The sequence below is a fragment of the Salmo salar genome, chromosome ssa13 (genome assembly GCF_905237065.1).
Source record: "Salmo salar chromosome ssa13, Ssal_v3.1, whole genome shotgun sequence".
NCBI classification, from domain to species: domain Eukaryota; kingdom Metazoa; phylum Chordata; class Actinopteri; order Salmoniformes; family Salmonidae; genus Salmo; species Salmo salar.
In genome coordinates, this window is record NC_059454.1 from 20,294,885 (window position 1) to 20,321,322 (window position 26,438).

Below are 26,438 nucleotides of genomic sequence, written 5' to 3' on the forward strand. Positions count from 1 at the left end.
AATAAGCCTATATCGTAGAATAGTTGTTGTAGGCTAATCACGCGGTTGGATCGACTTCCTGGCGTGTACTGTAGCCTATTCGTGAAACGTCTACATAATCAGCACTGTCAAATGATTTACAAAATCTCCCAGATGAGCTGAATATTAGCGTGTCCATTTGAGATATTTTTTAAGCAAATGTATAATTAGGTGGGTGGAGTGTGTGAGTGCGTGTGTGTAATGAGAGGGAGAGTGAATGGAGAGTGGAGAAAGGGAGGGAGACGAGAGGGGAGGGGGGAAAAGAGAGCGATTTTGGATTTCAACGGACCCCCGAACGACTGCGTGATGTACAAAGGGCTGCTCCTTTGCTCAGTGCGCACCGATGACGATAATGTGAAGAAGGCAAAATAACGAAGGCGCTTACACGCAATCAGAGGGATATAATAAAAACTGTGGTTTACAATGTTAGCCTTGACTGAGAAATGTAAAGACGAAACACTGACAGAGAGGAGTTGACACACTTTCCCAAACCTCGAAAATATGACTTTCTACAGGTAATCGTAATCGCTGGAAACCTTGTTGAGAAGTGATTCACCTCGGGGGGTTTCAAGCAGCTTGAATGACGTCTCAGGGAAAGCGGGTGAAAACTAATCGTGCATGGTGAGTCCATCTGTGAGTCATTAATTTGTCTTACGTGTAGGATATCAGATTTTTTTTTTGGCGGAGGCGAAGGAAATAAAGAAGTAGAGATTGTTTGCATTTTCTTCCAGTTCGAAGAGTCTGAATGCCCACCAACGGTAGGCGTTTCATTTGGGGAGATATTTTGTGATGATATGGACTCCGGGTCGACCGACACGCAGCAGGCAGATCGTAGCGGACACGCCAGATCCATCACTGCGCTCATGTGAAGTTTGGCTCTGCGAAAAGGATGTCACCCAGTTCTGCTGGATCTAAAATCAAAGAGCATTTTTAAAGGCTGTTTGATCTGTTCGGTATTTTAATTCTGTGAAAGATATATTAGGATTTTTCTCAGTTATGATCGGATCCTTTTTACTTTTACTGTGAACTGACTGATCTAGGTGTTGCTTTAAGTGATAGCCTACAGTCATGCATATTTTTGTGGCAGTGGGACCCATGCGTAAACTATTTTATTAATGTTTTCTCAGACAAATGAATGTCAATTACCTCGTTTCACTGAGTGATTTGAATCCCTGTCAAAGGTTTTTTTTCTATTCAACAAGCTAAGCGAGCACTGGTAGTCAAGCGATGGGCGCAGTTTGCCTTAGTAGGAACCGAATGCGTCTCGATTTTTTTAATGCAGCTTGTTGAATCTCCTCCTATGTAATAGGAATGGGCTCGTATTGACAAACTTTACAGCCATTTGGGTGGTAGCAGGCGATTTACAGCCTCCTTTTCCCTAAAACTAACTCAGCTGTCGGAGCATCATGGCTCGTTACGGTTTCGGACTGAAACAGAACCCTCGCTTTCTATGGATAGTGTTTTGTTTGGTGAGAGCGTTGTTGGATTTCGCGCTGTCACAGGAAGTTTACGCACCCCATTCTATCAGGATTGAGGGACATTTGACCCTGGGTGGTCTCTTCCCCGTGCACACCAGAGGGACCGACGGCGTGCCTTGTGGAGATATCAAAAAGGAGAACGGGATCCATCGGCTTGAGGCTATGCTGTATGCTCTGGATCAAATCAACCTCGACGATCAACTTTTACCCAACATCACCCTAGGCGCCCGGGTGCTAGACACTTGTTCGAGAGATACATATGCGCTGGAACAATCATTAACTTTCGTTCAGGCTTTGATACAGAAGGACACTTCGGATGTGAGGTGCACCAATGGAGAACCGCCGTTGTTCGTCAAGCCCGAGAAAGTGGTTGGAGTCATTGGCGCCTCGGCAAGTTCTGTATCGATTATGGTCGCCAACATTTTGCGCCTCTTTCAGGTGAGTTAACCTCTGAAAATTCCCCCATACTGTATGCCTATATTTAAAACAATATGTGTAAGCTAGTCCTATTTTATTATGTGTCTTAATATGTGTTTTATTTTACAGCCTATCTAAAGTATTTGTTGGCCTCATTGCATTATGAGAAAAGGTTGAGACACGGTTTGAGTGGGCTGTTGCGCTTCCCTGGTGGTGCTGAAAGAACAGCTCCTGCCCCCCCCCACCCAGCTGTGTAGCGCTAGGGCAAAAAACAAAACGTGCACCTGGGGGGGGCAGGGGGCCACAGGAACGAGTTTGCGAAATTCTGCTCTATCCCTCCCTCTCCTTCAATCTCCCTTTCCCTTTCTTCAAGGTGGATTAAATGTTGCCTGGCTGGCAACCCAGACTGAAAGATCTGATAGTATGGATGTTTTTATTGGGGATTTTCAAATGAAACCTTTTACATATTTTACAAATGTTTGGATTAAACTTTTATTTTTGAGGCAAAAATATGTCTGTTGTCAGCTACGTCAGTGGCTTGTCAGCTCTGTCACTGATGGCTAACCCTCTGAAGATCAATCTTTTTGTCAATCAAAAATAAAAACAAATCGCTGTATTGCAAAATATGCTTAAACAATTGAAGTATTTGCTGACCTAAGGGGTAATATTTGCTATATAAATGTTTTATGTTCTAAATCTAGAAAGAAAATGCCAAAATGCTAAAAATTATTCATAGAACATTTAATAGTGCTTTAAAACAAAGAAAAAAATGGGCTTGGAGATTTGTATAACATTTTTTAATAATGTAATGTTATAATTAAACATTAAAGGCCTTTAAACACTTGTTGGCCAATACATGTATAAATTAAATGCTTTTTATGGTGTCTGAGAGAGTTGACATAAATCCAGTTAGTTGCATGTTATATACAGTGCCAGTCAGAAAATTGGACACACCTACTCATTCAAGGATTTTTCTTTATTTTTACTATTTTCCACACTGTAGAATAATAGTGAAGACATTAAAACTATGAAATAACACATATGGAATCATGTGGTAACCAAAAAAAGTGTTAAACAAATCTAAATATTTTATATTTGAGATTCTTCAAAGTAGCCACCCTTTGCCTTGATGACAGCTTTGCGCACTCTTGGCATTCTCTCAACCAGCTTCACCTGGAATGCTATTCCAACAGTCTTGAAGGAGTTCCCCCATATTCTGAGCACTTGCTGGCTGCTTTTCCTTCACTCCGCAGCCCAACTCATCCCAAACATCTCAATTGGGTTGAGGTCGGGTGATTGTTGAGGCCAGGTCATCTGATGCAGCACTCCATTACTCTCCTTCTTGGTCAAATAGCCCTTACACAGCCTGGAGGTGTTTTGGGTCATTGTCCTGTTGAAAAACAAATGAAAGTCCCACTAAGCGCAAACCAGATGTGATGGTGTATCACTGCAGAATGCTGTGGCAGCCATGCTGGTTACGTGTGCCTTGAATTCTAAATAAATCACAGACAGTGTCACCAGCAAAGCACCCCCACACCATCACATCTCCTCCTCCATGCTTCACGGTGGGAACCACACATGCGGAGATCATCCGTTCACCTACTCTGCATCTCACAAAGACACGGCGGTTAGAATCAAAAATCTCAAATTTGGACTCATCAGACAATAGGACAGATTTCCACCAGTCTAATCTCCATTGCTCATGTTTCTTGGACCAAGCAAGTCTCTTCTTCTTACTGATGTCCTTTAGTAGTGGTTTCTTTGCAGCAATTTGACCATGAAGGCCTGATTCACGCAGTCTCCTCTGAACAGTTGATGTTGTGATGTGTCTGTTACTTGAACTGTATGAAGCATTTATTTGGACTGCAATTTCTGAGGCTGATAACTCTAATGAACTTATCCTCTTCAGCAGAGGTAACTCTGGGTCTTCCATTACTCTGGTGGTCTTCATGAGAGCCAGTTTCATCATAGCGCTTGATGATCTTTGCGACTGCACTTGAAGAAACTTTCAAAGATCTTGACATTTTCTGGATTGACTTACCTTCATGTCTTAAAGTAATGATGGACTGTTGTTTCTCTTTGCTTATTTGAGCTGTTCTTGCCATAATATGGACTTGGTATTTTACCAAGAGTGTGCAAAGCTGTCATCAAGGCAAAGGGTGGGTACTTTGAAGAATCTCAAATATAAAATATATTTAGATTTGTTTGACACTGTTTTGGGTAACTACATGATTCCATATGTGTTATTTCATAGTTTTGATGTCTTCACAATTATTCTACAATGTAGAGAATAGTAAAAATACAGAAACACAGTGGAATGAGTAGGTGTGTCAACTTTTGACTGGTACTGTATATGCACTCTTTTTAGTTGGTTCGAATTTTAAGCCGGAGTCATACAAAATCATGTGTTTCTCCACTCCGACGATTAATCCACAGATAAAAAGGGAAAGATAATTAGTTTTAAGTTAGCAATCTTTAATTCATCTCACCTAGTTTGTCTTTCAAGCATCCACATGAATTTGTATCTTCCTGATATCAAATAAGGGAATTTGCAGTGCATCTTCCTGATATCAAATAAGGGAATTTGCAGTGCATGGAGCATCTCAAATAGAACCATGTTCTATTTTAATGCTTGGCTACGAGCGGTGTGGGTGAAATGATTGAATAACATGTATGTGTACATTTATTTTGCAATGTTCGCACATGCAATGTAGCCGGTCAGGTTTGCATGTCAAACTAACATACTGACTAGACCGGGCACAGGCATTCATCTGCGTGCGCGAATGCACGCATGTTATCTTTGCAAAATAACTATTTTGGATGCAGCAGTTGTTAGCTAGAATGCAAACACTCATTGATATAAACTCAGCAAAAAAAGAAACGTCCCTTTTTCAGGACCCTGTCTTTCAAAGATAATTCATAAAAATCCAAATAACTTCACAGATCTTCATTGTAAAGGGTTTAAACGCTGTTTCCAATGCTTGTTCAATGAACCATAAACAATGAATGAACATGCACCTGTGGAACGGTCGTTAAGACACTAACAGCTTAAGGACGGTAGGCAATTAAGGTCACAGTTATGAAAACTTAGGACACTAAAGAGGCCTTTCTACTGACTCCAAAAAACACCATAAGAAAGATGTGCAGAGTCCCTGCTCATCTGCGTGAACATGCCTTAGGCATGCTGCAAGGAGGCATGAGGACTGCAGATGTGGCCAGGGCAATAAATGGAAATGTCTGTACTGTGAGACACCTAAGACAGTGCTACAGGGAGACAGGACGGACAGCTGATCGTCCTCGCAGTTGCAGACCACGTGTAACAACACCTTCACAGGATCGGTACATCCAAACATCACACCTGCGGGACAGGTACGGGATGGCAACAACAACTGCCCAAGTTACACCAGAAATGCACAATCCCTCCATCAGTGCTCAGACTGTCCGCAATAGGCTGAGAGAGGCTGGACTGAGGGCTTGCAGGCCAGTTGTAAGGCAGGTCCTTACCAGACATCACCGGCAACAACGTCGCCTATGGGCACAAACCCACCGTCACTGGACCAGACAGGACTGGCAAAAAGTGCTCTTCACTGAAGAGTTGCGGTTTTGTTTCACCAGATGTGATGGTCGGATTCGCGTTTATTGTCGAAGGAATGAGCATTACACTGAGGCCTGTACTCTGGAACGGGCTCAATTTGGAGGTGGAGGGTCCATCATAGTCTGGGGCTTTGTGTCACAACGTCATCGGACTGAGCTTGTTGTCATTGCAGGCAATCTCAACTCTGTGCGTTACAGGGAAGACATCCTCCTCCCTCATGTCGTACCCTTCCTGCAGGCTCATCCTGACATGACCCTCCAGGATGACAATGCCACCAGCCATACTGCTCATTCTGTGCGTGATTTCCTGCAAGACAGGAATGTCAGTGCTCTGCCATGGCCAGCGAAGAGCCCGGATCTCAATCCCATTGAGCACGTCTGGGACCTGTTGGATCGGAGGGTGAGGGCTAGGGGCATTCCCCCCAGAAATGTACGGAAACTTGCAAGTGCCTTGGTGGAAGAGTGGGGTAACATCTCACAGCAAGAACTGGCAAATCTGGTGCAGTCCATGAGGAGGAGATGTACTGCAGTACTTAAAGCAGCTGGTGACCACACCAGATGCTGACTGTTACTTAATGTGTCCCTTTGTTCAGGGACACATTATTCCATTTCTGTTAGTCAAATGTCTGTGGAACTTGTTCAGTTTATGTCTCAGTTGTTGAATCTTGTTATGTTCATACAAATATTTACACATGTTAAGTTTGCTGACAATAAACGCAGTTGACAGTGAGAGGACATTTCTTTTCTTGCTGAGTTTAGGTTGTAGCAAAAGCTAGCCAAAGAGCCATTTTACTGGTTGAAGTTAGTGTTTTTTTAAAAGTAAAATGCAGTTGATTTGCAATGACACAAACATTACATTAAGCAGGACATTCATGGGAGCCTTAAAATCCAATTATAATCCAATAGTAGTGTGAAATGCACTCATAAGCAATATGTAAATAGAGGCTTTTTTTGCTGGCGTTCTATAAGAACTCCCCCTTGTTCTGCCACCTACTTGCACGCATTGCCCTCATGCGGCAATGTTTGCAAACACAGAAAGGGGTCTATAGGCAACTCAGTTGTTATTATTTTTATATGCACATTTTTGTGGAACAGTCTCATTTAAATAACAATGTTTTTGTTTCTTAAAATCATTGTCATGTGGTTAATCATAAAAATCTGAATGAAAAATTATACACATCTATAAGTTACAATTCAACTAAGGGAGAGCACCACCCTCTGCCATATGAACACATTGATAGTCTACAATGTGATCCATTGGCGGCTAAAGAAATGAGTACATGGAACTCCGAAATAGCCTGTAGGCCAATGCAGCAGTAGGCCTGTAACTTCCATTGTCAACTAACCTAACTAAAATACAAAGCCCTAAAGCTGATAAAAAATAAAAATGAAGAAAATATCCGGATGAAAATTCTGGATTTTTCAAATAACATGAATCTCTCTACTCTGTCTGTCTGCCTAGAGTTCCCCAAACCAGTGAGCTAGGGACAGACAGCTGTTTTTGTATTACGTTTCCACTGGATATATAGTGCATTAGGAAAGTATTCAGACCCCTTTACCTTTTCCACATTTTGTTACGTTACGGCATTATTCTAACATGTATTAAATTGCTTTTTTCCCCCTCATCAATCTACACACAATGACAAAGCAAAAACTGTTTTTTAGATAAAAAAAAAAGAACTATATATATATATATATTCAGACTTTACTCAGTACTTTATTGAAGCACCTTTGGCAGTGATTACAACCACAAGTCTTCTTGGGTATGATGCTCTAAGCTTGGCACAGCTGTATATTTGGGGAGTTTCTCCCATTGTTCACTGCAGATCCTCTCAAGCTCTGTTAGGTTGGATGGGGAGCGTTGCTGCAAGTTTGGGCTCTGGCTGGGCCGCTCAAGGACATTCAGAGACTTGTCCCGAAGCCACTCCTGTTTTGTCTTGGCTGTGTGCTTAGGGTTGTTGTCCTGTTGGAAGGTGAACCTTCACCCCAGTCTGAGGTCCTGAGCGCCCTGGAGCATGTTTTCATCAAGTATCTCGCTGTACTTTGCTCTGTTCATCTTTGCCTTGATCCTGACTAGTCTCCCAGTCCCTGCCTCTGAAAAACATCCCCACGGCGTGATGCTGCCACCACCATGCTTCACCGTAGGGATGGTGCCAGTTTTCCTCCAGATGTGACACTTGGCATTCAGGCCAAAGAGTTCAATCTTGGTTTCATCAGACCAGAGAATCTTGTTTCTCATTGTCTGAGTCTTTAGCTGCCTTTTGGCAAACTCCAAGTGGGCTGTCATGTGCCTTTTACTGAGGAGTGGTTTCTGTCTGGCCACTCTACCATAAAAGCCTGATTGGTGGAGTGCTGCAAGATGGAAGAACCTTCTGGAAGGTTCTCCCATCTCCACAGAGGAACTCACCTCCCTGACCAAGGCCCTTCTCCCCGATTTGCTCAGTTTGGCCAGGCAGCCAGCTGTAGGAAGAGTCTTGGTTGTTCCAAACTTCTTCCATTTAAGAATTTTGGAGGCGACTGTGTTCTTGGGGACCTTCAATGCTGCAGAAATATTTTGGTACCCTTCCCCAGATCTGTGCCTCTACACAATCCTGTCTCTGAGCTCTACGGACAATTCCTTCGACCTCATGGCTTGGTTTTTGCTCTGACATGCACTATCAACTGTGGGACCTTATATAGACAGGCGTGTGCATTTCCAAATCATGTCCAATCAATTGAATTTACCACAGGTGGACTCCAATCAAGTTGTAGAAACATCTCAAGGATGATCAATGGAAACAGGATGCACTTGAGCTCAATTTGGAGTCTCATTGCAAAGGGTTTGATACTTACATAAATAAGGTATTTCTGTTTTTTATTTTTAATAAATTAGCAAAAATTTCTAAAAACCTTTGTCATATTGGGGTATTGTGTTTAGATTGCTGAGGATTTTTTATTTATATAATCCATCTTAGAATAAGGCTGTAATGTGACAAAATGTGGAAAAAGTCAAGGGGTTTGATGCTCTCCGAAGTCACTGTGGGATCACCACATCATGATCATTTTTTCCCATGGTGATTATGGTGGCTGGGAGTGTTGGAAAGATTTTTCAAATACTGTGAAGAACTATTATTATTTGAAAAATATGTAAAAAACAAAAACAAAATAAACGGACTTTGTTGACTTACTGTGTGAGGTGAAGAAAAAATGACTGAGAAGCTCAGATTATTAGTGGTGGATGTGGGGATTTTAAGACCATCAGAATTCAGACATCCCAAATGAGCACTTTCCTCCATATGCATGCAACAGACCAGGTACGACCTACTTCTATGCGTGCTCTCCCTCTGTATGTTCCTCTAGAGAAATCAGACCCATTATCATTGCTCACATGGAGCACTCCAAACAAAAGACAATGAAAAAAAACACAACTTATAAATGATGGTTATGAAATAAACCAAAACTTGTTTCTCACGAGTGTAGCAGGTTGTGAACTCTGCAAACAACGTTTCCACTCCAATAATGAGAACATAGGCTAAATTACCACAATTAAAACATGCTTTAACAGAAATGAATGTAACCAAATGACAGAGGATTAACAGTACATTCACTAGACCTACTGGTCACATACACTACCAGTCAAAAGTTTCGACACACCTACTCATTCAAGGGTTTTTCTGTATATTTACTATTTTCTACATTGTAGAATAATAGGGAAGACATCAAAACTATGAAATAACATATGGAATCATTTAGTAACCAAAAAAGTGTTAAATGAATCAAAATAAATGGTATATTTGAGATTCTTCAAAGTAGCCACCCTTTGCCTTGATGACAGCTTTGCACACTCTTGATAATGAGACACAGTGACCACAGTAGAATGTTTAAGTGTTCCTCATAGGCCTGCGTACCTCTTGTTGAGAAAGAGTCAGCAGCAGAACACACTGACAGTAGGCTCTCTGTTTGTACTGCAGTGGAATGAGGCACCCTGCAGAGCTGCAAAACAGCAAATGAATTATTAAAAACGCATGTTTAGAGCAAAATATGCAATTATTTAAAATAGTGTGCATACATTTGCCATAGTACAAGCCAACATCTAAGCAAGTTTTCTCATATAAGATGTTCGGAAGGCTGTTCGGAAGGCCAAGTAGAAAACATGAGTTATAGTGTTTGTGTTATTGACTTGTGGTTAAACATTGTGACTTACTATCAATGTTATTATTGTGTGTTTTCCAAAATCAATTAAACCAAGCACAGGCCAGGACTAAGTAGCTGTTTAATAGAGACTGAAGCCATCAAAGTACTTACCATGCTGCTTTATGAAAGCCCCAACCACATTAACACACACACACACACACACACACACACACACTATTCCCCCCTTCTCTTAACACCAAGTCCAATCTTTACCAGACCACTCCAGTCATGCTGGTCTCAGGAGCTTTGTGGCTGTCAGGTGGACATGCTTGTTGATGGTTCCAATATCTTGGCTTTGGGGTTAAATTCCCTCTTCCATTATCAATGCAGGGTTGTAATCAGGATTCTCCTTAGAGTAAGGCACCCCAAGGACTATAATTGTCATGTCTTTCACAAATGCAAGTGATTATGTCTAAAATATGTTCATTGAGTATAGCATTTAAAACTCATCCACAAAGTAGAAAGGTTTTGGAGTTATCATGGGATTTGGCAACCATAAAAGATTCCTTGGGGAAAGAAAGGATACTTCCATAAGTCCCTAATTCTGTTATCTTAGGTGCTCCAGTGTCTGTCTGTGTGTCAGGCTGCACCAGTGTAGGTGGGGTGTGTGCTGTGGCATCAGCGAAGTAATCAGGCTCGGGGAATCAGTGGGTTGACACAGGCGCCGTCACAAAGCTCCTTCCTCCGTTTGCTCAGGCAATCACTCTGCATTTATGTTAATTTTCCCCACTGCACCGCACTGGCTGCCGTCATATAGCTGTCACCGGCTATGTTGATCCCCACAGTCAAACCCTACACAAATCCTCAGGAGGAAAGATTTGTTTAAATGTCTCGATTTCCAAACGATTTCAATATTGAGAGAGTACGGTCTCCTCTAAGTTTTTCTCTTTCTCTCCCACTTAGACATGTTCTGGTCTGGATGATCATATTGATAGTACACATTGATTAAGATGAATCCCAGTGGTAATCAATAGAATCCGGGGATGATAGCTCCCTGCTCATTTACACTCATCACCGCAACTGATTCATTTGTGATAGCAATTACCAGTTTCACAAAATGTTTTCAAATCCAATCCATCAAGTGGAGAATTAATTTTGTCAAACGCTGAATGAAACACCCGTTCCGTTCTGATAGAAAAGGTAAAGTGGAATTTATTCTGTTAAAATTGGGATGAACGGCTCCATACTTTATCAGACAAGCCGTGCCTGATTTCATTTTCTTTACATTGTCAATAATAAAGCGGATGAAGATGTCTGTGGGTGAACAACTGGAGTTGAGGTGCTACCTAAATTAAGTAGACAATACATCCCAACGTAAGGTGAGATCCTCTTCATATAAATGTTCCATTTTTTATTTTGATGAAGGTTAAAACATTGTGATGTATCAGTCAGTCATGATCTTCGTCATATTCTCTTCAACTCCAGTCAGTGCACAATCCAATACGTTCTGGAATGTTCTCTCTGCAATATAACTCTATGGACAGAGTCAGAGGGGTCAGTCATCTCAGAGCAGCACATCAGTGTTGTGGTCCTTCAGTGAGGATTTCAGTGGACGTCACCATATACTGTAACACAGCTATTGTGTTCATCTCCCCCTGTGATAAATGGAACAGCAGGGAAGTTAAATACAGATTGTTGCTTTCATTGCCAGACAATAAATATCGCGGCTGTCTTTTCAAGGTGTGAGTGGCCGCTGAACTGTTAATGCTGGGAAATTGACACGGGATAGATTTTTCAGAGGGCCCAGGAGTGTTGATCAATACTGTTGTCATGGTGAGGCTGATTTTCTCTGAAGATGTTTTCATTTCCCTGTTCTTTCACACAGCACTATAGAAATGAGAAACAACAATTACACAAAACGCTTCAATTATTACAGATTGTTCAAACAAATGAGTTGTTGTTCTCAACCTCTGAGAGATCATCTTTCAGTATTTCATCGTTCTGTGTTTTGCGAGCATTCTCCCACGTTTGAGGAAAGCCTCTTCCTCAGCCTAAAATCCTTAGTGTCCATTAGCAACTCTTGGCCCATGGAATGAATAGTGAGATATATATATATATATATATATATATATATATATATATATATATATACAGTTGAAATCGCAAGTTTACATACACCTAAGCCAAATACATTTAAACTCAGTTTTTCACAATTCCTGACATTTAATCCCGGTAAAAATTCCCTGTCTTAGATCAATTAAGATCACCACTTTATTTTAAGAATGTGAAATTTCAGAAAAATAGTAGAGAGAATGATTTATTTCATCACATTACCAGTGGGTCAGAAGTGTACATACACTCAATTAGTATTTGGTAGCATTGTCTTTAAATTGTTTAACTTGGGTCAAACGTTTCGGGTAGCCTTCCACAAGCTTCCCACAATAAGTTGGGTGAATTTTGGCCCATTCCTCCTGACAGAGCTGGTGTAACTGAGTCAGGTTTGTAGGCCACCTTGCTCGCACACACTTTTTCAGTTCTGCCCACAAACTGTCTATAGAATTGAGGTCAGGACTTTGTGATGGCCACTCCAATACCTTGACTTTGTTGTCCTTAAGCTATTTTGCCACAACTTTGGAAGTATGGTTGGGGTCATTGTCCATTTAGAAGACCCATTTGCGACCAAGCTTTAACTTCCTGACTGATGTCTTGAGATGTTGCTTCAATATATCCACATAATTTTCCTCCCTCATGATGCCATCTATTTTGTGATGTGCACCAGTCCCTCCTGCAGCAAAGCACCCCCACAACATGATGCTGCCACCCCCGTGCTTCACAGTTGGGATGGTGTTCCACGGCTTACAAGCCTCCCCCTTTTTCCTCCAAACATAACAATGGTCATTATGGCCAAACAGTTCTATTTTTGTTTCATCAGACCAGAGGACATTTCTCCAAAAAGTACGATCTTTGTCCCCATGTGCAGTTGCAAACCGTCGTCTGGCTTTTTTTATGGCAGTTTTGGAGCAGTGACTTCTTCCTTGCTGAGCGGCCTTTCAAGTTATGTCGATATAGGACTCATTTTATGTGGATATAGATACTTTTGTACCTGTTTCCTCCAGCATCTTCACAAGGTCCTTTGCTGCTGTTCTGGGATTGATTTGCACTTTTCGCGCCAAAGTACGTTCATCTCTAGGAGACAGAATGCTTCTCCTTCCTGAGCGGTATGACGGCTGCGTGGTCCCATGGTGTTTATACTTGCGTACTATTGTTTGTACAGATGAACATGGTACCTTCAGGCGTTTGGAAATTGCTCCCAAGGATGAACCAGACTTGTGGAGGTCCACAATTTTTTCCTGAGGTCTTGGCTGATTTCTTTAGATTTTCACATGATGTCAAGCAAAGAGGCACTGAGTTTGAAGGTAGGCCTTGAAATACATCCACAGGTACACCTCCAATTGACTCAAATTATGTCAATTAGCCTATCAGAAGCTTCTCAAGCCATGACATAATTTTCTGGAATTTTCCAAGCTGTTTAAAGGCACAGTCAACTTAGTGTATGTAAACTTCTGACCCTACTGGAATTGTGATACAGTGAATTATAAGTGAAATAATCTGTCTGTAAACAATTGTTGGAAAACTTACTTGTGTCATGCACAAAGTAGATGTCCTAACCGACTTGCCAAAACTATAGTTTGTTAACAAGAAATTTGTGGAGTGGTTGAAAAATGAGTTTTAATGACTCCAACCTAAGTGTATGTAAACTTCCGACTTCAACTGTATATTTTTAGCTGACATCAGGGGATGGCTGCCTGCTATTTCCTGTTTCCTTTCTTTCCCAAAGAGAGAGGCATAACTTTGTATTGATATCAGGTGAACTCTGTCTTGTCCTTCTGTCAGGGGACTGGGCCCCTGCAGACAAGCTGTCTAGGTGAAGCATTGATGTCCTCTCATAGTCTGACAGACATTACTCTGTTTTTATGTCTCGCCCTTTCCCAAGGAATCATCAGTACGATTGAGGCGAGGTAGATTGAAGCCTGACAGAAAAACTGATCTATTCAGCTGACATCCGAAAGCACTGACAGACACACGGACATGTAGGCGAGATGGGTTGTGTAACTGGCACACTAAACTGTCGCGAAATGTCATAGGTTAAATGTGTCTGCTTGTTCTAAACACAGTGGGCCATTTGCACATTCATGAGTGTGACAGCACAGGGTCAATTACTCCCATCTAGAGCACCTTTATTTATGCCTCCAGCGGGTAGAGGTCAACTGTCAAGCATGTGGACACACACACACACACACACACACACACACACACACACACACACACACACACACACACACACACACACACACACACACACACACAGAATATAAAAAGACAAAGCTCTTGCGGAACTGTTCCGTGCCAGTGGTTTTGGAGCTTTTTTATTTTCTCTCCAAAGCTAGTCTTGCTAATTGGCTTTTACTCTGAGTGTGACACAGAGAGCTCTCTGATAGCGAGTTTATTCTCCCAGATACAGAACAAACTCTGATAAGAATTATAATTATAATTTATTCAGACTTCCAGGAGCAATTATCAAACTGAAAATGTACCCCTTTTAGAGTAAAAGAGAACTCTCAGCATGATGAAACAAACATACACTGTCCTCTATGGCCTTTTCGAGCCCAAGCATTGTAAATAAGCCCTGGTTTATGCACTTCCAGTGTAGGTGACTAATGCAATATTAATGTAATAAGTAAAAAATATCCCTCAGTCAACCCAGCTGTCTTTGTGGGTGACGTGATCGGTCCTGAGGTCAGACACCGCCTGTCAGGGGGAGATTGGGAAACCTTGTTTGCCCATTAGTAGCTCCTGGATATGCCTGTGGGGGTGGGGTAGATGGACTCTCCTATTCACCCTACACCAGGATGTACTATATGTGGAGTCATGTATGTTACATGTACAGTATGGTTCCACACGTACCGGTACACATTATGCACATCTACACTTAAAGAAATCCCGGGTGATCCCATTTGACCCATGATGATCTGTATAATTTATCGGCACTGAATGTCGTAAACACTTTCTCTGCATCCATCATGCATGTCTTACAGCTACATTTCCCTAGTATTTCGCTGTATAACACGGCACCTCGCACGTCAACGTACCTCAACGTACCTCCTTCCTTGCCCAGCCTATAAGAACCAATCTAAGGCATAAGGAGGGAATGCAGGGGTCTCATCCAGGCTTCAGTGAGTGGAGGGCAGGCTTATTGTTCACTCAGCCAGCCAGCCATGTATTACCACCAAGCCTCTATATACCCTGGAGAAAACAGGGGGGGCTATTGAACTTAACTCCCCTCATATTCACTGTAAAAAAAATACAAAGATCTTGATTCAACAACATACAATTGTAAGGCAACCAGCTGCAATAGGATTGTGAGTTTGCTCAACAGACATTTTGATAAAACAGCAGTGGTGGAACCTGACCTAAAATATGACTACTGTGTTCTCAGTGAACAGAATAGCGTACTATTTGGCCTTGGGTATCCAGATTTGTTTTGTACAGAAAAGTCCTTATCCCAGTATTACAGTTATACAGCATGGACCAGAATAAATAAATAGATATTTTGGCTGTCTCTGTTTCCTCCTTCTGTCCATGTGCTGTAGCTGGATTACCAAACACCTGTACATGTCCTTAAACCTAATCTGTTATTCCATACATGCAATACGAGGCTAATCACTTTCAAATCACTTTCTCATTCTGACAGCACCGCTGGTGCTTGGCAAATGCATTAGATTGTTTCCTATTGTGTGTGCGGTCTTTGTGCTGCCATTTTAGACTGGGGTTGTGTGCCATTCGAGAGGAAGTGCATGTTCTTCGGTGGCGGCTCCTGTTAAGCTTTGGTTCTGCATATTCTTTTTGAAGCCTCCAGAAGCTTTCCCCTTTTTTACACCCTCCCTCCCTCCACCCCTCTTCCCCATCTCCCCTCTTCCTGCTCTTCATTCATACATGGTGCTTTAGAATCCTATTCCACACAGTCTAATCCTGTTCAACTGCTTGTCAGGGAGAATTCCCCCTCAACGCGTGAAAGAATTGCAATTGAAGAAATGCAGAGGAGCCCCAAAAAAATCCAGAAAAAAAGGCACCTTCAGATTCACGTTGTGAACATGTCCCCTCCCCCACCCTCCCGCCCTATATCCTCTTCCCAAATCCTCTCTTCCTTACACACAGAGTCACAGACTCACATTCCACAAGACACTTTGCAGTCTGATGGCAGCCTAACTAAGTGGGAAGTGCACTGCTCACATGGCCAGCCTGTTATCCCCAGAGGTTGGTGGCACTGTTATGTATAGACTGCTGGACGTCTTAGTGAGGAGGAGTCTAATGCGCACGGAAGACTGACTGGCAAGAGATGTGAATATAGTTCCACCTGAGCTCTGCATCACTGAAAGAAAATAAGACTGCTAAAAGCCTCTTACGGAAAAAAGTGTGTGTGTGTTTATATGTTGCTTTTTGTGTGTGTGTGTGTTTAAGTGTATGTGTGTATGTGTTTAAGTGTGTGTGTGTGTGTGTGTGCGTGTTTGTGTGTGTGTGTTTAAGTGTGTGCGCATGTACATGTTTGTGTTAGAAAGACGGTAGGGGAGAAAGGGGGACCCGCGGTGTGTATCCTCTCACTATATACAATAAGCCTTCATTAGGATTCATTGGTTGTCCTTCAGTTGTGTTATTACAGCAAGCTCTAAGGCCATCTAAGAATGTCTGTAGTCAACGGATTGTCATAAATCTGCGCCGCATCAAAACAACATAATGACGGGGTATATTGAAGGAAGGGGATTTTTTTTTACAATAGGACCAACTTGAACTGCAGGTAAACATGCTTAAAGACCTGTTGATTTCACCCCTTAAACATTCACAAGATTACTGCTTTAGAATTTGATTAGCTGAAATGTACTCCTGGCCATATTTCTCTGGGGATGGTGGTGAGTGTTCCATTTTCACTCCCTTTCTTTCTATCAGCCTTGCAGTTTGTGTGGGTGTGTGTGTGTGTGTGTGTGTGTGTGTGTGTGTGTGTGTGTGTGTGTGTGTGTGTGTGTGTGTGTGTGTGTGTGTGTGTGTGTGTGTGTGTGTGTTCCTCTGAGCCTGGAAAGTACGCCATGGTGCTGCAGCAAGAGCATACATACGAAATCAGTTGACAGGATTACTGTTTTCAGATGCGAATCCCTCAGGATCCCAACACTCTCAAAGCCCATCTCCGACTGACAGTTACATTGATTAGGGGAAGAACTCAATCACAATTGACGTTTAGCAAATAACCATATCCATTCCCTAGCAAATGGGGTTGCTTAAACTGCAATTGACCCCTGCAGATTGGCCATTGATGAGAGAATATAAGGGTTTTGAACTCCCTTTCTCACTAACAGTCCACTCATCTTTCATCTATTCAGATGAATGAACAATCCTCAATCAATAGTCTGTTATTTATCAATGGATTTTGCCTCCAGTGGGGTTAGAATGCCAATCAAATGTGTCAACCATCAATAAATCTGTCCGTTGCTATGAAATTGTAAGCCATAACCTCCCTCTGGGCAAAAACTGGTTGAATTCATGTTATTTCCATGTGATTTTAACCCAAAAATTCAATGTGATGAAGTTGAATCAACATGGAAAAGTGATTGGATACAAATAAAATCATAAACATAATTCATTTTGTATTTTTACCTAAAGGCCTTTTCTCAACTACTGTGTGCAGTCTTTTTGTCCAAATTCGGGGAAAAATACAGATTCTGATTTTGACGCACTAAACCATTCATACCAAGTCCAATGCGTTTTTCCGTCCACTTTTCCCAGAAATGTGCATAATGTTACCAACGCTGCTGCAGTCATTCTTAGTGGCAACACGTTGTTCAATGTGGCTAGAGAGCAGTGGTGATTTTAGCATGTACATCTTGGTGGGGCAAAAAAAAATGCGGGTTGCATGCCAGAAAAGCCACTACACAAAACAACACTAAACAATACATTAATTGCACTATAACGGTGACAAACGGTGCCCACAAACTGTTAGGGCCTACATAAATATTTCCTAATAACAGGGTCCCAACAGAAGTCCCAATACCTGACCACTGCTACACCTGGCTATCAGCGGAGCCTTGTCTGGCAGCGAAACAGTTAATTCAGCCTCATTTACTGCCTTTTAAAAAAAACATTGCTGATATGGCTGACTTGCTTAAACAAATGTGGTTTCTACTGACAATTGAGATGTACAAACTATGGCATAAGGGTGACGAAAATAGGATAAGAGGGAATCTGTACTTTCGATTAAGACATTAATGAGCGAGCTAGGATGGACGTAGTCAGCATAACTATTTGTTCAGCACGTTTGAAATGACAGAATTCAGAACATGGGCCATTTTTACAGTGTAATCCCAAGTCAGAACCGTAGGATAAATAAAGGGGTCATATAAGCAGACAATGAAAGCTCTTACAATATATGATGATTGCATTTCTCTAAAACAGGTTATAGGCTACATGTACACCACCAAGTTAGAGTTGTAGGCAGAATTAAGAGGTGAAAATAGACCAAATTATTAGGGTGAGGCACATTGAACGCCATTTGGGTCTTTTCGCGTCAAAAAAGTTACACGTCATATAACTAACTATTTGAAGCGTTAAATAAGCTTTTAATTTGACACGTCAAATAACGCAATTCTATTATAGAATGTTGTGTGTTCTGAATTTACACGTGCAAGCCAAGCTCCACCACTACTATCAGTGGCACTGTCAAAGCTGTAAGTTGCAAAAAAAAGTTTGCCAAAAAGCACACACTGGCCACAAACGATGTGTTTACAATACCGCGTTGGTGAAAATAGACCAAATTATTAGGGTGAGGCACATGGTCTACTAACAGCTTACTACACAACATACACGTAGTATAACTTTCTTAGCTACAGTATACATATCTCCCTTGTATATTACATCATTTATGCAGCAGCATACAAGACATTTTTGGACTCACCTTGTGAAGGTGGCGTGGCGGTCCTTTTGGGCAAATTTTGTCATCAAAGTCTGGCATTCTCTGGATTTATGGTGGGAATTCTGAAAACAAAAACAAACAGCAACTCCATTGAATAGCAGGCTAACGTTAGTAGTTGCTTTGCAATGCTTGCAGTTAGCCACTGATTCCTTCCAAACCACTCATTGTTGAATTTGCGATTTCCAACTTCTTGTGTAATCTTTATGTCCAATGGTCGATGAGCACCGATACGTTTTATCTATAATTTCTATTCATTATTTCTCTTCATATGACAAGGATTAAAAATGATTTACCAGTAGATTGTCGACTTGATTCATGAAGATGACTGCTAGCTTAGACTTTGAAAGTAAGATGTTGACATAATCAGTCCAATCAAAGCCACTGTACATATAATGTGATTTGACGTCCTTTAATCTGTAGCCAATGACCTTGAGCCTTCTTGGAAGGGCACTTGTAATATAACTCTATGGCAGGACCCAAAGGGCTGAAATTTTGGATGCCTACCCTTACTAAGGATTTAAACTTGGCGATCACGTAATGTCCCCATGAGTGACAGAACCCTGAGCCAATCACGGCACAATGCTCCTATTTTCTGCTGGCTCGCCCACCACCACAGAAAGCACTGAGCTAGGCTGAAACACCTGCATTTTGGAGCTGCCTTACTCAAGAAAACAAAAAAGAGACCATGCGGCTTTATTAACTCATTGTAAAAGAGGCAAGGCACCCCCCCCCCCCAAAAAAAAATATGTATATATTTATTTTTTTATTTTATTTTTTGCAAAAAATGTGGGGCTCTGCCCCGAATGACGGGTCTCCACTGCTAGAGAGGATGCAGTAAAGAGAGAAAAATAATATACTACTGGAAATATTAAGATAGGCTATTCATCCTATAGTATGAATCATGAAAGGAGCTTGGCTATGCTTCATTCAGTTGCACCCTTAATAAGAGAATAAATGCAAAACTGGCACCTGTAGTCATTCCTCACACATATGCTGACCATCATGAGGCTTGCTGCCTACAGTTTTCTCTCTATCTGATTAAAGAGATGAAGTCCAGACAGGAAAGGCCTATTTTAGGAAACTTTTTGAAAAGACATAGAGAATTAGCAAACTCTTCCACCCACCTAAAAGAATCCATCAATCAAAACCGCCTGAAACGCATCTCACTCAGGCATATAAGCAAATCCCATTTCTCCTTTACCAAAACCGTATTAAAATCCTTGCCTTAGTTTTCTGTAAGTTATCAGAAATGAATCTACACTATAAAATAATGTTAAACCAATGTAGCCTATTATATAAATTGACAAGGAAAGTTTTAAGGGGGAGATATAGAGACAGCTGTGATATAGGCTATATGAAGATGAAATTCACAACCATTAGAAAATAGAAACGCATACACTCATCCTGTCCGTAGCCTAATGATCAGCCTGTCCATAGTCTAATGATCAGCCTGTCCATAGTCTAATGATCAGCCTGTCCATAGTCTAATGATCAGCCTGTCCATAGTCTAATGATCAGCCTGTCCGTAGTCTAATGATCAGCCTGTCCGTAGTCTAATGATCAGCCTGTCCATAGTCTAATGATCAGCCTGTCCGTAGTCTAATGATCAGCCTGTCCATAGTCTAATGATCAGCCTGTCCATAGTCTAATGATCAGCCTGTCCATAGTCTAATGATCAGCCTGTCCATAGTCTAATGATCAGCCTGTCCGTAGTCTAATGATCAGCCTGTCCGTAGTCTAATGATCAGCCTGTCCGTAGCCTAATGATCAGCCTGTCCGTAGCCTAATGATCAGCCTGTCCGTAGCCTAATGATCAGCCTGTCCATAGCCAAATGATCAGCCGTTGATCAATTTTAGTGAAGCAATGGGTGGTTATGTTCACACTACATTTGAATTTGAGTGAGTACTTTTTCTAAATCTGTGCAATCACTTATTGATAAGGTTAAACGCGGTGGATATTTTTGTCTCTGTCTTTTAGGATTGCCTATATCACAAGTGGTCACCTAGATTCACTGTAGCAGGCCTATAATATATAGCCTAATATGCTATACGCATGAATCAGTAATATATTCATTAACTTCCAATTGACATATCTCTCTGTCTTCTTCGATGTTCCCTTCTTGCGTAATTCACGCATCTCCGCTGGCAACTCCACTGGCCTTTCTCTCCCCCCTCTATCTCGCTCTCGAACATGTAACCTATAGACAATAAACAGCAATATAGTTTGAAACTTATTTCAAGCAATGTTTTTAAACTAATAGGCCTATTGGAGGAGAGAAGCATCGATCAAACCTCTTGCTTGCTGAATGGCTATAAAATAAGCTACCGCCTTGGCAATGAACTGGCGGGGAAGTTTGAATGGCGATCACATGGTGTGATCACATTGGCTAAATTTATATGTTGTTGCACTGATGCAAATGTAAAAAAATACAATATTTAATTCATTTAAACAGCACCTGTCCCAGATAACGATCTGTATTGGTCAACAGCTTATTCTTACATGCGAAAAGAGCAAAAAATCTAACTTGTTGCGACTAAATAATTGACAGATTGCGGTAGGACAATATTTCGCAATCGGTGTGAATGGCGTCATAAACAAGACATGCTCATATATATTTTTCATAAATAATGGACTTGTTGAGAAAGGACCTTAAATCCAATGACATGGTTATCCTTTTTGTTGATGTCACATTGAATTCACGTCATGTAAATCAAAACTAGACTTGAACTGACATCAGTCCATCATAAAGGAAACATTCTGGTGGATTCCCTGTTCCCTCTGCAATACAACAATGTTAAAACATGTATTTTTCTAGTTCTTAATCTTGTTAGTCTTATTCTTGTTTATTAAATTTTTTTTGTTCTTCATCCTCCATTATCTGTAGTATACATATCAACATCTTCATATGCATTCATATGATCATAATTTCTACCAATCTTTTCATGTTATCTCTCCTCTCTGTCTCTGTGTTTTGGATGTGCTATCTCCCTGTGGCTTGTGTGCTTCTTGCTCTCTCTCTCATTCTGCAGGCAGTAAACAGATCAGTGGTGTTCTACGAGGTAATAGTCTGGTGTCTGCTCTTCTCTGACTGCTCTGACTCCAGCTCTGGAATACATGTCAGTCTGCCGCCCTTTGACAGCAATGGCAGGCCCTATACTGCTGATAAAACTCTGGCAACAGGGAAGTGCGGGAAGTGTGCTTGGCGAAAACAACAGAGGGAAACAGTTTGAGTGATGTGTGCATTAGTCTATGGCAGCTGTACACAACTCTGGTTGTAAAGCGCTGCAGTTTTGCTGGTTTGCATCCTTGCCTTTAACTAGGTACTGTTTTCTTTTTGGTAAACAAGCTGTATGCACAGCAAATTGGCATACTAATTTTGAAGAATCTGGAATCAGGAAAAGTATATCTGATGAGGCCTAGTCCACTACTACTGGGGCGGTAGGTAGCCCAGCGTCTAAGGAGTTGGACCTGTAGCCGTCTAAGGAGTTGGACCTTAACCCTAAAACAAGCTTTCCATCCAGGGGCGCTGCACTGCAGTTTGACCCTGTGCTCCTCTCAACTGTGTGTCTGTGTGCAGGGGGTTGAGAAAAGAAGAGAGCAGAAGACACATTTCTGTTGTTCGTTGTGACTATGGACAATAAAGTTGTACTGTATTGTACAGATCTACCCGGATGCAGAATTTTTAAAGCAAGTTAATCCCGTAAAAATTAAAAAGACAATTACAGGACATTGTGTGTGGGAGACTAGCAGGCCTCTGACAGGGGTGTTAGGATAGACCCATCAGTGATGTACCCCACTTCCAGACAGGAGCACGGAGGCCAGAGCAGGCCACGGCTAAAGACAGCATCATTCTCATCTCTGTCAGAATGGGAGAGAGACAGAACTGACCTCAGTAGAGGGGCCACAGCACAGGTGTTTTATTGGAGTAACATCTGGCTGTTAAAATAAGATGGAGAGGGTAGACGGTGCCCTAGCCACTGATGTCATATCCAAAACATTAGTATTTCCAATCCAAAATGTAAACTAAAAACAAACAGAGTGCAGGCAAAGATCTTATCTTGCATCTTTCCAGATCTAAAGCCCAACAGATGCAGTAGATCTGTCAGGTGTGGCCCGGACGGTAATGAAGGGGAGTTGACAATAATGAATCATTCCCAGGTATTGGTACAGATCAGGCTGATGAGAGGAGATAGTGTAGTCAACTCTCTGACTGCGGACCAGGTTGAAGACGTGACTGCAGGCGCTGCCTCCAGAGTTGGTCATTTTCTATTCAACCTTTGTTGTGACAGATACATATGTCTGGAGTGGTGCAGGGTGGGAGAGGTTATCAGGGAGAGAGAATACACAGAAAGATAGGGAATTGAAGAGAGTGAGAGAGAGAGATGGAATACACAGAAATATGGAGAGAGAGAAAGAGAAGGAATATGATCGGAGAAAGAGAATACAGAGAGAGAAGGATGAAGTAGAGAGATAGAAAGAGGGAGAATACAGAGAGGAGCGAGAGATAGAGAGCGAGGGAATACATAAGAAGAGAGAGGGAATACGGTATCTGTGGTATTTTGTGACGCTGCTGCGATCAGTATGCAATTAGAAGCTCTTGGTGGAGAATGCTCTGTGAGCAGCAGACAGAGAGGAAGAGATAAGATTGCAGAGGCTCACCCACTTTGTCTGCACTATTAGGGGAGGAATGGGGCCGATGATGGTGCTATGTCTGCTCTGATCAGAGAGAGAGAGAGTGAGAGAGAGAGAGAAAGGGAGAATGTCAGAGAGAGAGAGAGAGAAAGGGAGAATGTCAGAGAGAAACGGAGAACGTCAGAGAGCGAGAGAGAGAAGGGGGGATGGCAGAGAGAGAGAGTGAGAGAGAAAGGGAGAATGAGGGAAAGGGAGGGAGAGTGAGAGACAAAGGGAGAACGAGGGAGAGTGAGAGGGAGAGAGAAGGGGAGAACGAGGGAGAGAGAGAGAGTGAGTGAGAGAGAAAGGGAGAATGAGGGAGAGAGAGAGAAGAAGGGAGGGAGTCATTGGGATGCAGGGCAGGGTGTTGCAGGCACAAGACTGGAGACAGACAGTGAATCTGTCAAGCCCCTCCATGGTTCAGGTGTAGCTACAAAAAACAAGCACATACTTTATCCCTGCTCCCTGGTAAATAACCTGTCAGAGACAGACAAAGACCAAGTGGAACAATGAGGCGTTGCGCCATGTCACCCTCCTCTGTCTCTGATGAAGGATCTCTCAGACACACACAAAAACAGTGATATAAATGATGTAGTCAATTATGATGTAAGTGTTTTTTATTTGTTTTCTCTCATGTGAAAACTGTTGTTTTCTCTCGTGAAAACTCTTGTTTTCTCTCGTGAAAACTCTTGTTTTGTTCTCTCATCTAAATTGCGCTAGCCTGGAGAGCTGTTAAATGTTTTTATGCATATTACACTGATCTATATTTCATGTTGTTTGGGAGATTACTTTACTTGATCAAAAACAAGGCTGTAAGAACAGTGTATAACAAGGGAGGGTCCAGTGCACAGCAACTATTGGGGGAATCAGTAGGACTATGTACACTACCGTTCAAAGGTTTGGGGTCACTTAGAAATGTCCTTGTTTTTGAAAGAAATACAGTGTAGACATTGTTAATGTTGTAAATGGCTATTGTAGCTGGAAATGGCAGATTTAAAAAAAATGGAATATCTACATAGGCATACAGAGGCCCCATTATCAGCAACCATCACTCATATGTTCCAATGGCAGGTTGTGTTAGCTAATCCAAGTTCATCATTTTAAAAGGCTAATTTATCATTTGAAAACCCTTTTGCAATTATGTTAGCACAGCTGAAAACTGTTGTGCTGATTAAAGAAACAATACAACTGGCCTTCTTTAGACTAGTTGAGTATCTGGAGCATCAGCAGTTGTGGGTTAGATTACCGGCTCAAAATGGCCAGAAACAAAGAACTTTCTTCTGAAACTCGTCAGTCTATTCTTGTTCTGAGAAATTAAGGCTATTCCATGCGAGAAATTGCCAAGAAAATGAAGATCTCGTACAACGCTGTATACTACTCCCTTCACAGAACAGAACAAACTAGCTCTAACCAGAATAGAAAGAGGAGTGGGAGGCCCCGGTGCACAACTGAGCAAGAGGACAAGTACATTAGAGTGTCTAGTTTGAGAAACAAGTCCTCAACTGGCAGCTTCATTAAATAGTACCTGTAAAACACCAGTCTCAACATCAACAGTGAAGAGGCCACTCCGGGACGCTGGCCTTCAAGGCAGAGTTCCTCTGTCCAGTGTCTGTGTTCTTTTGCCCATCTTAATATTTTATTTTTATTGGCCAGTCTGAGATATGGCTTTTTCTTTGCAACTCTGCTTAGAAGGTCAGCATCCCGGAGTTGCCTCTTCACTGTTGACGAGATCTTCAGTTTCTTGGCAATTTCTCGCATGGAATAGCCTTTATTTCTCAGAACAAGAATAGACTGACGAGTTTTTCTTTGAAAAACAAGGACATTTCTAAGTGACCCCAAACTTTTGAACGGTAGATAGTGTATGTAGCGCGGGAATAGACAGGAATACATCTGATAGCACTTGGTCATAAAGCTGCAGGCTATGGTTTATTCTCACTGTCAGTTCAGGTTCCATAGCACCTGGCGAGACCCTCAGATATAATGCTACTACCAATAGAATCTAGAGTGTTTAAACCTTCTCTATAGAGCCTTTCTTTGTTATTTTTTATGTACATCGATCCTGCCATTTAGTCATTTGGTTAGACTGAATCACTTATAGTACTGTCAGTGAATGTTCATACATTTATGTTGCATGCATAGAATGAGCATCACAACAAAATCAAGCATAATGTATACAAGCATATCCCTTCAGAAATGCAACACGCAATTATTGTCAGCGCAAACTTTACAATATATGAACAACACAATAGAATGTCATTTTCTCCCGCCCCTCAGGCTGTTTTAATAAAGAGCTCTGTGTCTGTCTGAGCTCAAACTGCAGTTTAGAAACAGATTATTTCCTCTTAACAGTCTGAACGGCATCATGGTGGAAATAGCAGGCTATTTACCAGATGGGAAGATGGGGGGTCACTTACTGTAGGATCCCTTTAGTGAGCGATCCACTCTCCTCTCCTCTCCTCTCCTCTCCTCTCCTCTCCTCTCCTCTCCTCTCCTCTCCTCTCCTCTCCTCTCCTCTCCTCTCCTCTCCTCTCCTCTCCTCTCCTCTCCTCTCCTCTCCTCTCCTCTCCCCTCCCCTCCCCTCCCCTCCCCTCCCCTCCCCTCCCCTCCTGGTCAAATATCTGATTTGTGAGTCATACCAGGCCTCTTTCCCTGTGGAGAGGAACATGCAGTGCATCTTGAAATACACTCTGGCATGGCAGACCTGAGGCCCAGCAGCCAGCCCAGCACACATACACCACATCCAGGGAGAGGATGGGGTCGGGGGAGGGAGAGACGGGGGAGAGGTGGGGAGATGGTGGAGGAGGGGAGACGGGAGAGGAAGGGAAACTGGGGAGAGGAGAGGGAGACCGTGGAGAGGAGAGGGAGAGGAGGGGAGACAGGGTAGAGGAGGGAGACGGGGGAAAGAGAGACTGGGGAGAGAAGGGGAGACAGAGGAGAGGAGAGGGAGAGGAGGGGAGACAGGAGACAGGGTAGAGGAGGGAGTCGGGGAAGGGGAGACAGGAGAGGAGAGGAGACTGGGGGAGGGGAAACTGGGGGAGGTGAGAGAGGGGAGAGGAGGGGCTCGGTGGAGTGAGAGAAGGGGGAGACAAGGAAGAGGAGGGGGGACGGAGGAGGGAGAGACTTCACCTCT

At 42.2% G+C, this 26,438-nt stretch overlaps 1 protein-coding gene across 2 annotated transcripts in view; it reads left to right on the forward strand.

Annotated features, from left to right (window-relative positions):
* The first annotated feature begins 273 nt into the window (after positions 1-273).
* The window catches only part of LOC106566674 (metabotropic glutamate receptor 7), a 143,923-nt gene continuing 117,758 nt past the window's right edge, over positions 274-26,438 (forward strand). The window contains exon 1 of one of the 2 annotated variants that reach the window (XM_045693027.1): positions 274-1,934. In XM_045693027.1, the coding sequence (XP_045548983.1) occupies positions 1,425-1,934 (510 nt within the window). In that variant the 5' untranslated portion in view covers positions 274-1,424. The remainder of the gene's footprint in view (positions 1,935-26,438) is intronic. The other variant, XM_014134936.2, reaches the window with a different exon arrangement.